The sequence below is a fragment of the Cucurbitaria berberidis genome (genome assembly GCF_010015615.1).
Source record: "Cucurbitaria berberidis CBS 394.84 unplaced genomic scaffold K460scaffold_1, whole genome shotgun sequence".
In the NCBI taxonomy this organism is placed as follows: domain Eukaryota; kingdom Fungi; phylum Ascomycota; class Dothideomycetes; order Pleosporales; family Cucurbitariaceae; genus Cucurbitaria; species Cucurbitaria berberidis.
The window spans coordinates 5,277,215-5,290,563 of record NW_024468935.1 but is presented as its reverse complement, the minus strand read 5'-3'; the positions used below and the strand labels follow the sequence as shown (position 1 = coordinate 5,290,563).

General features: G+C 49.6%; 7 protein-coding genes across 7 annotated transcripts; 3 read left to right on the top strand and 4 right to left on the bottom strand.

The window, feature by feature from the left end:
- Positions 1-169: 169 nt before the first annotated feature.
- Positions 170-1,819, top strand: K460DRAFT_298555 (uncharacterized protein). Its single transcript, XM_040929769.1, has 2 exons — positions 170-477; positions 527-1,819. Exons 1-2 carry the CDS (start codon positions 204-206, stop codon positions 1,714-1,716), a joined length of 1,464 nt encoding a protein of 487 aa, XP_040794045.1. The 5' UTR covers positions 170-203; the 3' UTR covers positions 1,717-1,819.
- A 54-nt stretch (positions 1,820-1,873) lies between these two features.
- K460DRAFT_373482 (short chain dehydrogenase/reductase family protein) lies at positions 1,874-2,920 on the bottom strand (the record flags this gene model as incomplete). Its single annotated transcript, XM_040934587.1, has 3 exons — positions 1,874-2,091; positions 2,188-2,799; positions 2,857-2,920. The coding sequence occupies 3 exons, from the start codon at positions 2,918-2,920 to the stop codon at positions 1,874-1,876; spliced, it is 894 nt and encodes a 297-aa protein (XP_040794044.1).
- Positions 2,921-3,901: 981 nt separating this feature from the next.
- On the bottom strand, positions 3,902-5,049 carry K460DRAFT_35626 (HPP-domain-containing protein). The gene is made up of 2 exons (XM_040931947.1): positions 4,528-5,049; positions 3,902-4,481 (listed from the first exon to the last, which is right to left on the bottom strand). The coding sequence occupies exons 1-2, from the start codon at positions 4,768-4,770 to the stop codon at positions 3,969-3,971; spliced, it is 756 nt and encodes a 251-aa protein (XP_040794043.1). The 5' UTR covers positions 4,771-5,049; the 3' UTR covers positions 3,902-3,968.
- Positions 5,050-5,428: 379 nt separating this feature from the next.
- Positions 5,429-7,104, bottom strand: K460DRAFT_362218 (uncharacterized protein). Its single transcript, XM_040932609.1, has 3 exons — positions 6,782-7,104; positions 6,348-6,717; positions 5,429-6,278 (listed from the first exon to the last, which is right to left on the bottom strand). Exons 1-3 carry the CDS (start codon positions 6,950-6,952, stop codon positions 5,764-5,766), a joined length of 1,056 nt encoding a protein of 351 aa, XP_040794042.1. The 5' UTR covers positions 6,953-7,104; the 3' UTR covers positions 5,429-5,763.
- Positions 7,105-8,631: 1,527 nt separating this feature from the next.
- Positions 8,632-9,225, top strand: K460DRAFT_362215 (uncharacterized protein). Its single transcript, XM_040932608.1, has 2 exons — positions 8,632-8,776; positions 8,830-9,225. Exons 1-2 carry the CDS (start codon positions 8,704-8,706, stop codon positions 8,964-8,966), a joined length of 210 nt encoding a protein of 69 aa, XP_040794041.1. The 5' UTR covers positions 8,632-8,703; the 3' UTR covers positions 8,967-9,225.
- Positions 9,226-9,512: 287 nt separating this feature from the next.
- Positions 9,513-10,500, bottom strand: K460DRAFT_413034 (uncharacterized protein; the record flags this gene model as incomplete). Its single annotated transcript, XM_040937575.1, has 1 exon — positions 9,513-10,500. One exon carries the CDS (start codon positions 10,498-10,500, stop codon positions 9,523-9,525), a length of 978 nt encoding a protein of 325 aa, XP_040794040.1. The 3' UTR covers positions 9,513-9,522.
- Positions 10,501-11,613: 1,113 nt separating this feature from the next.
- On the top strand, positions 11,614-13,044 carry K460DRAFT_268296 (uncharacterized protein; the record flags this gene model as incomplete). The annotated part of the gene is made up of 1 exon (XM_040927534.1): positions 11,614-13,044. A coding segment is annotated over one exon (1,431 nt), but the record flags the coding sequence as incomplete, so codon positions are not given.
- Between the last annotated feature and the right edge of the window lie 305 nt (positions 13,045-13,349).

Sequence of the window (13,349 nt, the reverse complement as noted above, 5' to 3'; positions counted from 1 at the left end):
GCTTGCATATTCCGGTGAAGTCTAGACGAATTGAGTCCTACCACATACCACATCCTCAGTTGTGTGACCTGCACGTTCAGCAAACAACCCCACCTACGCTCAGCCTTGCCTAGGCAGCATCGTTTATATGAAGCCAACATGACTTTCCTGCATCAAATCCACAGTCACCCTTCATCTTCTGGCCTGGTCAATACAACGCCGCAATGTCTTACAAGTCTTCGTTCTCTGGTAATAATCGGGGTGGCTTCGCTCCACGAAAAGGCCGTGGCGGATGGGGTCGCCCGTTTGCAAAGCCCAGAGAGCCTGTCAAGCCTGACATCGAGAAATATCCCCTTGGAAAGCTGCTTCAAACTCTCCAAGCTTCAGATCTAATACCCGAACAGAACGGCTTGTCTCACAAGGCGGCGATTACTGATTGTCAATACATCGCATCCTACAACTGGCTCAACAACAGCACTCCTACAATTATTGTGCCAGGTAAGTTATTTCACATAGACTGTGTGATCTGCAAGATGACACAATTCAGGCAAACCCGCTCAATGGACTCCTCTCCAAGACCCACCACGTTTGAAGGAAGACAGCGGACAGTACTTCCGAGATCCAAACGCTGCGAGATATCCTGACTTCCCTATGGCGCCTGTTGTGCATGCCATTCTAGGGAGCGATCCCGACTATTGCCCTACACGCGTTAATCTGTTCGCCTGCGGGAGTACGCTAGGCAACCTACTTCGCTTTGTCCGTGGAATGGACAAAGCCTTCCGCTTCAACATCGAGGTCATCGGCAATACCGTCTTCTTCGTTCGCAAAGAGAATGACCCCAAGGAGATTATAATGGACGTTCATGGTTTCGGGCATTCCTTTCCCGAGGCATATACAACTTGGGACAACGAGGTCAAGGGTTCTGAGACGCATCAGCGTATTGTACAATACACATTCGGAGACCTCAAGTGCCTAGTGCGCTTTGAATGCGATGGCTATATCAAGCCTGACGGTCGGACTAGCAACCACAAGTCTCCAACCAAATCCTCCAACCGCCACACATCAAGCAGTACGGAAGACGAAGATGACCTTCTCAAAGCCCTCCTAGGTACTGCCGTAAGCCAAACTCTACATGCAACGACCAATGGGTCTGATACCATCATAATCAAGCATGGTGGTTCTGAAGTTCCGCAAAACTCCGTCTTCGATTTGAAGACCCGTTCTATACGGTCTAAATGGGGTATTGACATGAATGAAGTATATCCACTGCTATGGTTGAAGCAAATTCCCAACTTTATTGCAGCCTACCACGATGGGAACGGCCTATTCCAAGACATCAGAGTGCAAGATGTGCGCGAAGACGTTCAGAAATGGGAGAAAGATAATGTCGACGCTATTCACCGCTTGTCCATACTTCTCGGAAAGATCATCGAGATGGCAAAGGAAGACGCAAGAGGACTTCTGGAGGTATATTATACTGGTACGGGTGGACTTGAGGTTCGAAGCCAGTATGGCGAAGGTACACATGCGTTACCAGTCGAACTGATGAATAAATGGGCGGACAACGAGACCCCGCTCGAAATTCCTGATTCCGATGAGTCAGATGATGCTGCGTTTGACTTTGATGATGCACACAGTTCAAAACAGGGCTGGAAGCTAGACTGGGAGGAAGAAGAGCCGGATTACACCGCCTGCTCCGCTGAAGACTGTGGATATTGTGGAACATGCACGTACTAAAACTACCTGGCCGGCATCACCACTCACACTATGGTAAGAATATTCCAATTTATTCCTTTTCGTTTTTACATAGGTATTGCAATCAAAGTTATCTCTTTCGTGCATCTTTGGCTCATCTTATATCTCTCGTCACACCAATCCCCATCTCATCGCCACCTTAATAATCCGCATTCGTAACGGCCACCCTTCCCCCATCATTGAGAAGAATAAGCCCATTACAGAACGAGCCAGCTCTGCTCGCAAGATACAGCACAGTCCCACCCATCTCCTCCTGGCCGCCAAATCGTCGCGCGGGAATAAATCGGTCGTCGTCGGTGCCCTCTGTCCCTGGATCTCTACCTTCGATGAGGTCATCTGCCATCTCAGAAGGGAACCCTTTCAAAAAGGTCAGTCTAAACAACGTAGCATTTACTTCGTTCCAAGAGGGGGGATCAGGACTGAGATGGAGTCAATCATAGAGGGACAACTTACACCCTGGCGCCAGAGCGTTAACCCTAATGCTCAACCCAGCAAGCACTGTACTGGATTGCTTGACCAAATGTATAAGTGCCGCCTTACTTCCCGCATACGCAGGCGGAACCAAAAAATCCCTCAGAAACGCACCAACGCTGCTCGTCACAATGACCTGGCTCTGGATACTCGGCACGCTACTGCCTTCCTTTAGCGGTAGCCCAAATCCGCCCTTTATAGCAGCCTTGTTGCCTGCATCCAGGAGTTCGAGGAAGGCGAGAATGGAGAAATAGTTCGCTGTCGTGTTGACGTGAAGCGTGTTGGTGAAGTCTTCCATGGACACATCGTCGAACATACTCTTCCTCACTTCCTTTGCGCTCTTTCCCGGGAGGATAGTTGCCATTGGGCCTATGATTCCAGAATTGGCGACGAGGAGGTTAATGTGTCCCGTGTCTTGGGAAATGTAGTCGACAGCGAACTGGAGCGATGCTTTGGATGTAATGTCACACTGGACTGGTACTAAGCCTTTGCACTCAGCGGCTACAGAGTCAAGCTTCTCTTTGCGTCTTCCAAGTATGTAGACTTTTGAAGCGCCGCCATTGCTTAGGGCTTTGGCAATCATAAGGCCGATCCCTGTGGATGCCGTCAGTCGGTTCAGCGAAAATGTGTATGAGGCTGAATGATATTTACCAGTGCCTCCGCCCGTCACAACGGCAACTAAGCCATCGACTCGAAATAGGTCTGCAGTAGCCATTGAATAAAAAATATAGATGGAAATAGAATGTTAATTCAAGTTGTGCGATCGAAGGGACTATTGATAATTGATGTATTTCGAGGAGCACAGAGCTACTTATAACGCATACACTTTCAACTTGAACAGCGTACAACACTTCTTCGGGAATACGACTAGATTGGACACATAGTATTTCTTCGTATATCTTACATCCCTTCTTGGTCGTACATCACATCCTCATCGTACACAGCATTCGCGCGATAACCCCGCAAAGCCCGTAAGCCATCTCCGCATATGCGCAAAAGCCGGGGCTGACAAATAAAACATTCTCACTGCATCACGATAAGCTCAATGATACGTTTCATTGACCATTATAAAGGACCAAGAAGGCGTACATGGCACTGCATAGATCAGCTTGACCGATGATGATGGGGCCGCCCCGCATTTGTGTGTTTGGAACATGAATCGCGTGATTGTTTCTTTCTCCGACATATTTTGTCAAATTCACTATTTTGATTTGGCGATTGATTGCCATGGAAAGGAAGTCCTCAAACTTCTAGTGTGAGTTCATGTGACCTATATGAATATGATCTATGGATCATCCTTGTTAAATAGCGCAATGATGCAGGATATCTAGGCAACCTTCACTAAATTGCACGAAGTTTCAACTAAACTTGGCTGACTACATTAGCTCTGAAATAGTAACCTACTCGAATAGAGGATACAAGTTATCAGCATTATTGGGTAGGAAGACTAGGTATGTATGCCCTCGTGAAAGACAGTAGGATGGTGAGCCTTATGACTAGTTCTAGAAATACACTGAACGCAGCTTTGATGAGCATATTGATACCAGCCTTTTCGTGCGTACCAGGTATCATCAATATGCACAAAAACTCCAACTCACATTACGATATACGGCAGTACCCGAAGAGATAATGATGACACCAGACAACGCCTTTAAATGATGCGAACAGGGATGAGAGAAATGCTTGTCTGATTTAAGAAAATCCGTAACCCGAATTTGACGGTAGCTGGGACGGAACGATTCGCGAACGCCGATGAAGAGGAACTACCGCCCGCTTTCAAGTTCACGCAGCTCGTTGTGTTGACTACGGACAGGGAAATCTTCTGCCATTGGTGGCCTGCGGTGTCGATGCGGGTCGTCTTTGGGCGCTGGTGGTGGTGGCGGCGGGAGTTGAGCGACCCAGAACTTGGGGTACTGCCGTTGGATATTGTTCATCATCAGGGCGGTGACAAGAATAATCGAAGAGGATAACAGTAGCACAGGGAGAAAGTACCATCGCAGGGCCCAGATGTGCGGATCGAGGCACGGAAGTAGTGCCGTCGCTCCGGCTGGAGGGTGAGTCGTCTTAGTCAGGTGCATGACAACAAGGGCGATAGCTGTTGCAAGACTGGCTGCGAGCCATTGAAGCCGTGGAAAAGGGTCTTCCGTGAGGTTGAACTGGAATATAGTTGCGATGATGACCCCGGTCAAGCCGCTGAAGAAATGACCGAAGACGAGAGAGCGCGGTTGAGCTAACGGGACATCGATAGCTCCATAGCATAGAATTGCAGAAGCTCCCTATTGAGGTAAGAAAAGGCATTTCAAGATGGATTGTTCAACTTACGAACGACGCAACAATAGGCGGGACAGCGCGACTTCGAAAGTACTCGGTATGGCCAAAGATCGCAAGAATGACGCTAAGCCCCCCAAATGCGCCAATGAAGCCCCACAAGCACACGACCCACGTCAGAGATGGAGGTGATGCCTTTCCGCGATATCCAAACCAACGGCTAACGACCAGGGGAAGGCGCGCAAGACCCCTTTGGATGAAGCGCTCGACAGGCACGAGAGGGTCGGGTGAGGGCATCGTGGTAAAAGAGTACAGGGCGGGACGCAGCCGCGCGCACAGCGACGAGATCAGCTGAAAGGAAAGAGATCTAAAGCAGGGGGTTGATCAGGTATATGGCGTAGAATGTAGATGCACAGCGAACAACAGAAGTCGTGGAGCAGTGATGTGGGGAAGACAAGAGTTTGTAAAGCTTGAAGGTACGCCCTACTTTGCGTACTAGGAAGGAAAGAAGCATGGCCGAACTTGACCGGCACAGATCAAGCTGCGGGCATGCACCTCGGTATGTCTGGCATTACCAGTATAACAATTGATGACGGCCTTCGTTGTGACAAATCTGGAAGCTTGAAGGCATTGTTGATATGGTGCTGCTGACTGTTGAATGAGCATCTGTGTGTGAAAGCACAAAAGCAACTTCGAATCTGAAGGCATGACTACAAGACGAACAATCGACCAGGCGCACTACGAGAACGCGTGCCGTGTAACAAGGAGGCGATGAGAGACAAGTTCCGCTACGGACTGGCAGCACAGTAGTGGCAGAAATTGCTGGCGGAGAACGACGCTAATTAGCTAATAGAAATGCTTCGAGCGAAGGTTTTCCGTGATTCGACCGATTTATCAGCGAAAGGCTACCGAGGCGGCGCTACTCCCGTTCAGGAACATTCACGTGAGGACGCGTCGCGTTTTAAACATGTCGTACGCAATTGCTACTCATTCCTCTATATCCCAACTCCTAAATTAATAATTTATCGCGTTCGACAAAACGGTTCTTCTTACTAGCGCTCACATACAAGAAACATGATCAGAAGGTCCATGATACAGCAATGCCATTATGGTACACATATGCTTCGTGAGAGTGGCGCCCCCAAGAGAATGGGACGGTAAAGCGTTAACTGCGCCATGTCCGTGGTATCGTACAGCAGATGAAAACAACACACTCACGACCAACACCTAAAACGCCCCGCTAATACAAGTACTATGGCAAGCTGACGGTGGTAAAGAAGACGTTTCTGATCATACGGCCTGCCATGCGTTACCCTTCGTTCCCCCTGTACTCGAATTCGACTTCGAGTTACCCAACGCCAGAGCAACCGAGTCAACCCTCGACTTCTCCTTTGGACCAGACGACCCATCCCCGCTACTCCTCGCATCCTCCTCCTTCATCGTCGGCATACTGATTGCCCCTTCTTCCACGACAAAACTCGGCCTCGTCAATTGATGTTCCTTCAATATCCCCAACTTCTTCAATAACTGTTCAGCCGGGTGCTTTAGGCACGGAAGAGATGTCGCAATGATGCCAACCTGTTCTTCAACTTTTGCCCACATAGAGGGCAGTATGGTCGCCTGCATAAAGTCGCCTTTGCCGAAGGAGGTAAATGTTGTCATCTTGGCACACGCGACGGCAGTCGCGAAAAGACCGAGAGCCATGAGGAAGCAAATGAGCACCTTTTCGGAGGTGCTACGGTGCAGGGTCCGAATCAGGCGAATGGGCATTAGGGAGAGCGTGAGGTCCATTACTATGTAGATTGCTGACACCAAGACTTAGCAATGCTGCCAATGGACAAGATGAGAAGGAAAAGGAAAAGAGCTTAACTTACCGGCAACGGCCCACCCATAATCGATAATCGGCTGGGTAGGCCAGCACTTCACACCCGGCACATTTTCCCAATTAGCACTCACCGGCCTGCACTGCCCAAATTGAATCACCACATACGACGACGAAATTAGAACTTGACCCCCCATGATGAAGTAGAGCGGCCATCGCCATAGCCTATCGTTCCCAAAGCGCAATAAAGAGCATGAAACGGAGAGCCGTACTAAACAGAAAGTAATGAGCCAGACGGTTTGTAGCGCGAATTGCAGTTTCCGGACGGGCTTAAGGTTCTTGGGGTTGATGTAGGCGGTGGGGTGGCCCCAGCCGTGTGCGCTTGCGGTGATGGCTATTAAAATGCCGACTAAGGAGAGAGGCTGCCAGACTTCTTAGTAGATGGTGCGTATGGAATTTTGATGAACACTGGGTAGTCTAGCGCACCTCGGCCATCAGGATGAGCCAGTCATCGAGATACAAGCGTTTCGTCCTGGTCACTCGCGTGTATATACGTGCGATGACGAGAAGTAACGCGATGGCTCCCAGGATGCAGACGGGGACCAGGTAGGTCGCAACTTTGTTGGAGTATGGTGGGATCACCATAGTGGTAGCCATGGTGTCTTCGGCCTCTAGCCTGAAAGCTAGGAAACCACCAGAGAAAAGGTAATCTTGGGAGTTGTGGGGTTTTCACACTGCGACAGAGCTAGTTGACAATGGCTTGTGAAGGGTTCCTTGACGATGTGCACGACTAGTAGAAGATACCCGCCAACTAACAAAGTTCAACAACTCGCGGAGAGCCGAGAGAACAAAAACTCAGGACGAACGGCCAAAAGACTGGAGCCAGAAAGCTAAAACTTAGCATAACAGACGTCTACAGGGTCCCCGTCCGCGGGCAGACTATATACGGTCCGTACCTCGCTCCTCCGCTGGCCTCGTATTCCTCATAGCAAGACGGCAGCTTTGGATGCAGGATGAAGGAACAAGGACCGATGGGGCGGTGGAATTATCACCCAGAAGGGTGTAGAGGCTACATAAAGTTCAAACTTTCGATCCTTCGGCGCGGAGACGAGGTTACGCAATGCAGATTCGGCGGGGAAGAACGACCGCATTCATGCGCAACAACACCGCTCTGACAGTTTGGAGAGGCGAGGAAAGGTTCGCGTCAGTGGCAGAACCGACTTCCACGCGAAGTCTAGACTGGTCTAGGCTTAATAGCTGCTGGACACGGGCTAGTGCAGGTATAATGAACGCCCCTTAAGAGCTAGAGGAGCGCGATGGATGGTCGCGTAGAGGATTGAGCTCGCATGCCATGATTCACGTACCTGGCGGAGCTGTAACGACGGTCGGCATCAACCCTGTTTCGAGGCCGCCGATCCCCCTTGAAAAGCCAGGTTTGCGGTCACGATGCATCGATGAATGCACGTCAACTATAAGCAGGCCGTTCCCGACACATCTGTGACACACACGATTTGGTAGATCGAAAGACCGGTTGAAGAGGGTTGCGGAAGCATTTACCCGCTTCCCATGGAGTGAAGACATTAGGTTTAAGTAGAGGCTAAAAGGCGATCACGAAGAACGAAATTGCTTTCTCAGCCATTCACCCTCGCTTCATCGCTTTTCCAGTCGGCCCGCTGCCCAGTTTGTAACCCCTCCCCGCAATGCTTGTCCCTGCATCCGTAGCGGCTGCACGTGCTTGCCGTGTCCGCTTGGTGATGTGACTCGGAGAGGTGCAGCGGCACGAGATTATTGGTGGCATTTCAAGCTAAATAGAGTTTGGGCTAAATAGTGGAAGGCATACTCGGTGGAATGTCTTTCGAGTTAGAAGGCAAGAAGAGGGTGGGGTAGATTAAAGCCGAACACGGCAGCTAGAAGCACCAGGCTGTTACCTGAAGTATGACTGGAGAGGGTGGATGAAAGTTTGGAAGGGTAAAGTCGTTTGATTCTAAGATTTAAAAAGGCTTGACAACAGGGAAGAATGGGCTCAGAATAGCCGGCATATCGTATTGGAAGATTTCCATTACGCCATTTTACGCTACCGCACCGTGCCGCCGCCCATGCTCAACCCACCGTACCACGCCACCAGCGCGACGCGTTTTCCTGATGCGTTTGAGAACAGTTCGTCCACTCAATGCGATGCTAATGGAGTAGAATGAGGTGTCTGGCGGGAGTATACTAGCCTTGACGTTTCTCATTGGTCTGTGACAAGATGCCCCTCAATTTAGCGGCATCCGAAGACTCCTACCTCAACCGCAGGAGTATACGCGCAGAACGCCTCTCATACCAACTCAGCTACTCGCCAATCTCGCTTCGAACCCCAGCTCGTCCATAGCACCTCTTCGGTCCGAAAGGCAATCTCCGACGACAACATGGTTGAGTGTCCAGAGTGTGGCGCCAACGCCGATTTGACTAAAGACGGGGCTTGGGCACATTGTGCCTCGTGTGCGCATTCCACTACCACCCTCCTGATCATGGTGGTCTGACTGAACTTGCAGGCAATACAATCTTTGAGCCCGGCAAGGAAGGTAGTCACTATCAAGGTAGCGGTAGTGGGTCAGGTGATAAGAAGGAGGAAAAGAAGGGTGACAAAGAAGCTGAGAGTACAAAGAAGGATGAAAAGAGTGAAAGCTAGGGATGTCCTGTGATGCCTATCGTTTGGGTTGGAACGGCCAAGCAAATTTAGTACGATCGTCCTCGACTGACTGTCGAATACAGAATACAAAAAAAGCTAGTCGACCACATATTTCCTCAACGCTCATCACAAAATTAGGACGACACTGACATTGTCATCACAATGTATCCACAATGAATCACTATCATCTCTACAACGCTGTGCTTGCACGGGGGCCCTCAGCCAGCGCACTTGCTCCCGCGGTACTCTCCCTTCAGCCTCACAGTTGCGATTAATTGCATAATGTAGATTTAGATTTCGAGAGAGGCTATCGTCGCCTAACTTTTCACATCAATATTCCGTAGATCTCACTTTTCCATTGGACTGCTATCAACTAATTGGGTTCCATTCTCATATGCTAACGAGCTTCCTAGGCTGTACTGGAAATCTACCCAGCTGTGATGACAATCGTGTCCAAGTGACAAGAAATACTCCAAGTCTCTTGCTTTGAATTGAGGTAGGCAAGTGGGATCGCGGAAAGAAGACGTATACTGCCAGAATGAGACCCCAAGATAGTCTAACTACTCTCGTCCTTCTCTTTCTTACCGGTCATCTTATCATACCACTTTGCGACACGCTTCTTGCCCTTGTGATTACCTGTATCATTTGTGGCATCCTCGTCTCTCTCGCTTGGTCCACGACGCACTTCCATTGGAGCCTTGGGTTTTGATCCTTTGGGGGCATAAGATCGAGCTATCTTTTGCTTGCCGTCTTCAGGTTGTGAAACAGATGCGTTGCCTGCGTATGTGAACCCAGTTTGGCTATCCCGTGCAAGAGGCCGCTCCTTGAGAGAAATTCCTCGCTTCTGGTTCACCATGCCCCTGCCTGCCTTACCACTAGTAAGAATATTACCTTGGCCCCTGCTAGCCGTGACCTTGACCTCATCTTGGTCCTCGGAAATTGTCTCCATGGCTACATGATTACCTGAACCAGGCGCACCACTATTCTTTGGCACCGCAAACGACTTCTCCTTAGCTCGATCTTGCCAATACTTCGCATGGAAGTCTGGGGGCAAGTATCCGTCTTTCTCGATTATCGCCTCTACCAAGCGCTCGAGTTCTTCCGATTCAGCCTCAAAATCGTCCTCGTTATCTTCAGGCTCGCCCTTCAGGTCACCCGGATCTGTATCGTCAAACTCTGCGAGATCCACGTCATAACCGTCAGCAGCACGGTACAAAGGTTCGTTATATCCCTGAACCCGGGGGTGCTTCGCACAACCATCCGAGCGTAGGGCGAATCGCTCGCCACAGCGCACGCGAACCCGCCTACCATCGCGGTTTCGGGTCACCCATGTCGAGCAATATGCGTAGTGGAGATTCTCGTAACAATTTTGTGTCATCTTGTTGTTGCACTGCCCACAGTGGTGACCGCGCATGAGAATCTTCCCTGTCGTCAGATTTCGAGTAAGGGGCTTGAATTTGCCCGAATTATACAGGTCATCTTCGCCATAAGATGAGTATAACAACTTAAGCTCCTTCTTGCTGAAATTCGACATCCTCTCTATTTCTCAACACCTGTTTTTGTGCTATAGAAAGTGGAATGCGATGGAGCCTGCGGGGGCTTGTGGGAGCTACGACGTACTGACTTTGAATTCTGCAGTGACCCACTTGAACACTGATGCTTTGCTGTGGCGCGGTTACGGTTGAGAACCTGATGAGAGCAGTAGAAAGTAAACTGAAACGGAAGAGCTGGTTGCGCTTTATTTTCCCACGTTTCCCAAGGATTTCACTCTGTACACGCACGTTGACTACACATTCGACTAGTTGGTGCACAATATGGCCTTCCAATGCCTCTTCGACTGATCACACCACAATACAGCCAATGGGATCTTCGCAAATAGGCCGGTGAAAGCTCCAAGGTTGCTCTTCTTGGGCATATCAGTTGTTTCACAATGTCTATAGGAGAGCTTCTGACACATTGTGCGCTAACACAGCAACTTGGGATAAGTAGCAGCTAGGCTTTAAAAAAAGGTTTCCCTAACCTATTTTCTTTCCACTACCACAAGACCTGCCGCTATCACAACTTCAACCCCGATTCATCACCTCGAGCCATATATTTTATTTGGACTTACATTCCAATATCGCATCCTGAGCATAAAGAGCAAGCGCCGTACAAAGTGGCCCACGCCGAGACGAAGTCGGGCAACTGGTTTCCTGCCAATCTCTCGAGCCAATCTCGAGCCATGAAGCCTAAGCAATCATCATCAAAGCTGCAGAAGCCCGCTCTAAAATACATTCATAATGCGACTACCGAGATCAAGCAATTGTTTAACTTCCGCGGTTATGGAATGCAAACAACGGCAGCAAGCACGACTTCTACGCCATCCACCAACAAATCCTCTAAGCGCACATCGACCTCTACGACCGACTCAAAGGTATCGGATTTGTCCTCGAAGCCTCCGTCAGATAACACGTCTTCAGATATCACCGCTTCATCTTCACTGATGAGCTCTCAGAACCCATCATCCAAGAATCCGATCCGTCGATTGTTAGGCATCTTTGGTCACTCGAAACGAGAACCCATCGCATCTGTAGGCGAAACTAACCCTGATGTCCAGGACGATGCAGAGTTAGAGCAAGAAGATGCTGACAAGAAATTTGAAGCTGAAGAGGAGGATTACAACGATGACAACAAGTCAGACGAGGTAGACGAGCATGACCGCCGCAATTTCAAAGCGATCCGCACAATACCTCGTAAGGCAATCGAAGCTTTTGTCCTCGGACTTGTCAACTCGAATAACGACCTCAAATCACGCACATGTCGCTTGACACTGCGCAAAGAAGGCTCATTCCACCACGCGGTGTTCTTGCAAGTCGCGCTTTGTGGAGAAGTGGAGCAAGAGTTTGTTCTCAAGATCCCAGCCCATGGTACGCCCGAACTTTGGAAAGAGGGCGATGCTTGCATGCTGAGAGGTGAAGCCAGCTTAATGCAGCATATTCGACACCATACAGAGTGCCCTGTGCCTGAAGTCATTGCCTTCGATGATTCTGTCTCCAACCCAATCGGTGCGCCATATATCCTAATGAAGCGGATGTCTGGTGTCTCCGCGTTGGATATGTGGCTTGGTCAGCCGTACAAGACTCTCAAATCTGGTGAAGAACATATGAACGCCGATGATCCATCGCCTGAAACGGAGCGAAAGCGTATCACCTTTCTGCGGTCTCTCGCTCATGCTATGAGCCACTTACAGAAACTCAATTTTGATGAGATAGGCGTTCCGGTCTTCGAAGAAGCAGAAGACAAATATCCTCGATATTTTGGTCATCTGTGGCGCTGGCACTCAAAGGTCGCCATGCAAGAGCTCACACCAATCGGCCCCTTCGATACGAGCGAAGAGTTTTTCCTGGCTGGACTGAGCGCGGCATGGGATCCTGAGACTATATCAGATCGCGATCCAAATGACCCACAAGTTCTGGAAGTAAAGGGTGTACGCAAGGTTCTTGAAATTGTGTTTGCGTCGCCGCCCTTTGCACCCCTTCGAGCACATTCATCTGCCTCTTTCGACGGAACAACAGGTACCGAAGTGAATACGTCAACCAAAGAGTCCTTCGTACTCCGTCATGACGATCTCGACCTGCAGAACATCCTAGTTGATGACGAAGGTAATGTCACCGGCATAATCGATTGGGATGGCTGTATGAGCGTTCCGCGATGCATAGGCTACACCTCCTTGCCCACTTTCTTACGGCGCGACTGGCTGCCAGATCACGATATGAACCGAGGCCCACACATGACCTGGAGCCTGGACCGCTACCGAGACCTCTATGCGCATGCGATGAAAGAATATTGCAAACCTTCTAGTCCGCTAGCAGATCCAAAACAGACGGATGCGATGTTCACGCGCAAATCGGCCATTTATCAGGCGTTGCAAGCGGCAATACACGAGGATTCTGATGTCCGGGATATAGTCACTAAACTACTTAGAGAGATTCCTGAGTTTAGGCATGTGGATATTGATCAGCTCCATTATCGATTGGGTCAAGGATGGCCAGCTGCGGAGCGGGCGCTGACGGAAAAGGCATATGAGTTGTTAAAGCCAGAGTGAATAAGGGTTACAACTTGTAAAGCCCAGGACAATTTTCATAAGTAAAGGACACAAGCGTTGCTGGTTGTGACTAAGTAGCGCAGTCGTCGATTCTGAGCTGTCCACTTCAGCTGCAATTCAGGATCGTAAAGTCATTAATCTTATGTTGCCACATGTGCAACTTGTACATCTACTTGTACCCATAGCTTTCAGAATGTTATTATTAGACCTCTACCATATTGCCACACTCCCTTCCTCAATTCCATGCCCTCCTAACCCGATGGTCCTCCTCCGACTTGGCCACTTCTTCCTCCGTCTTC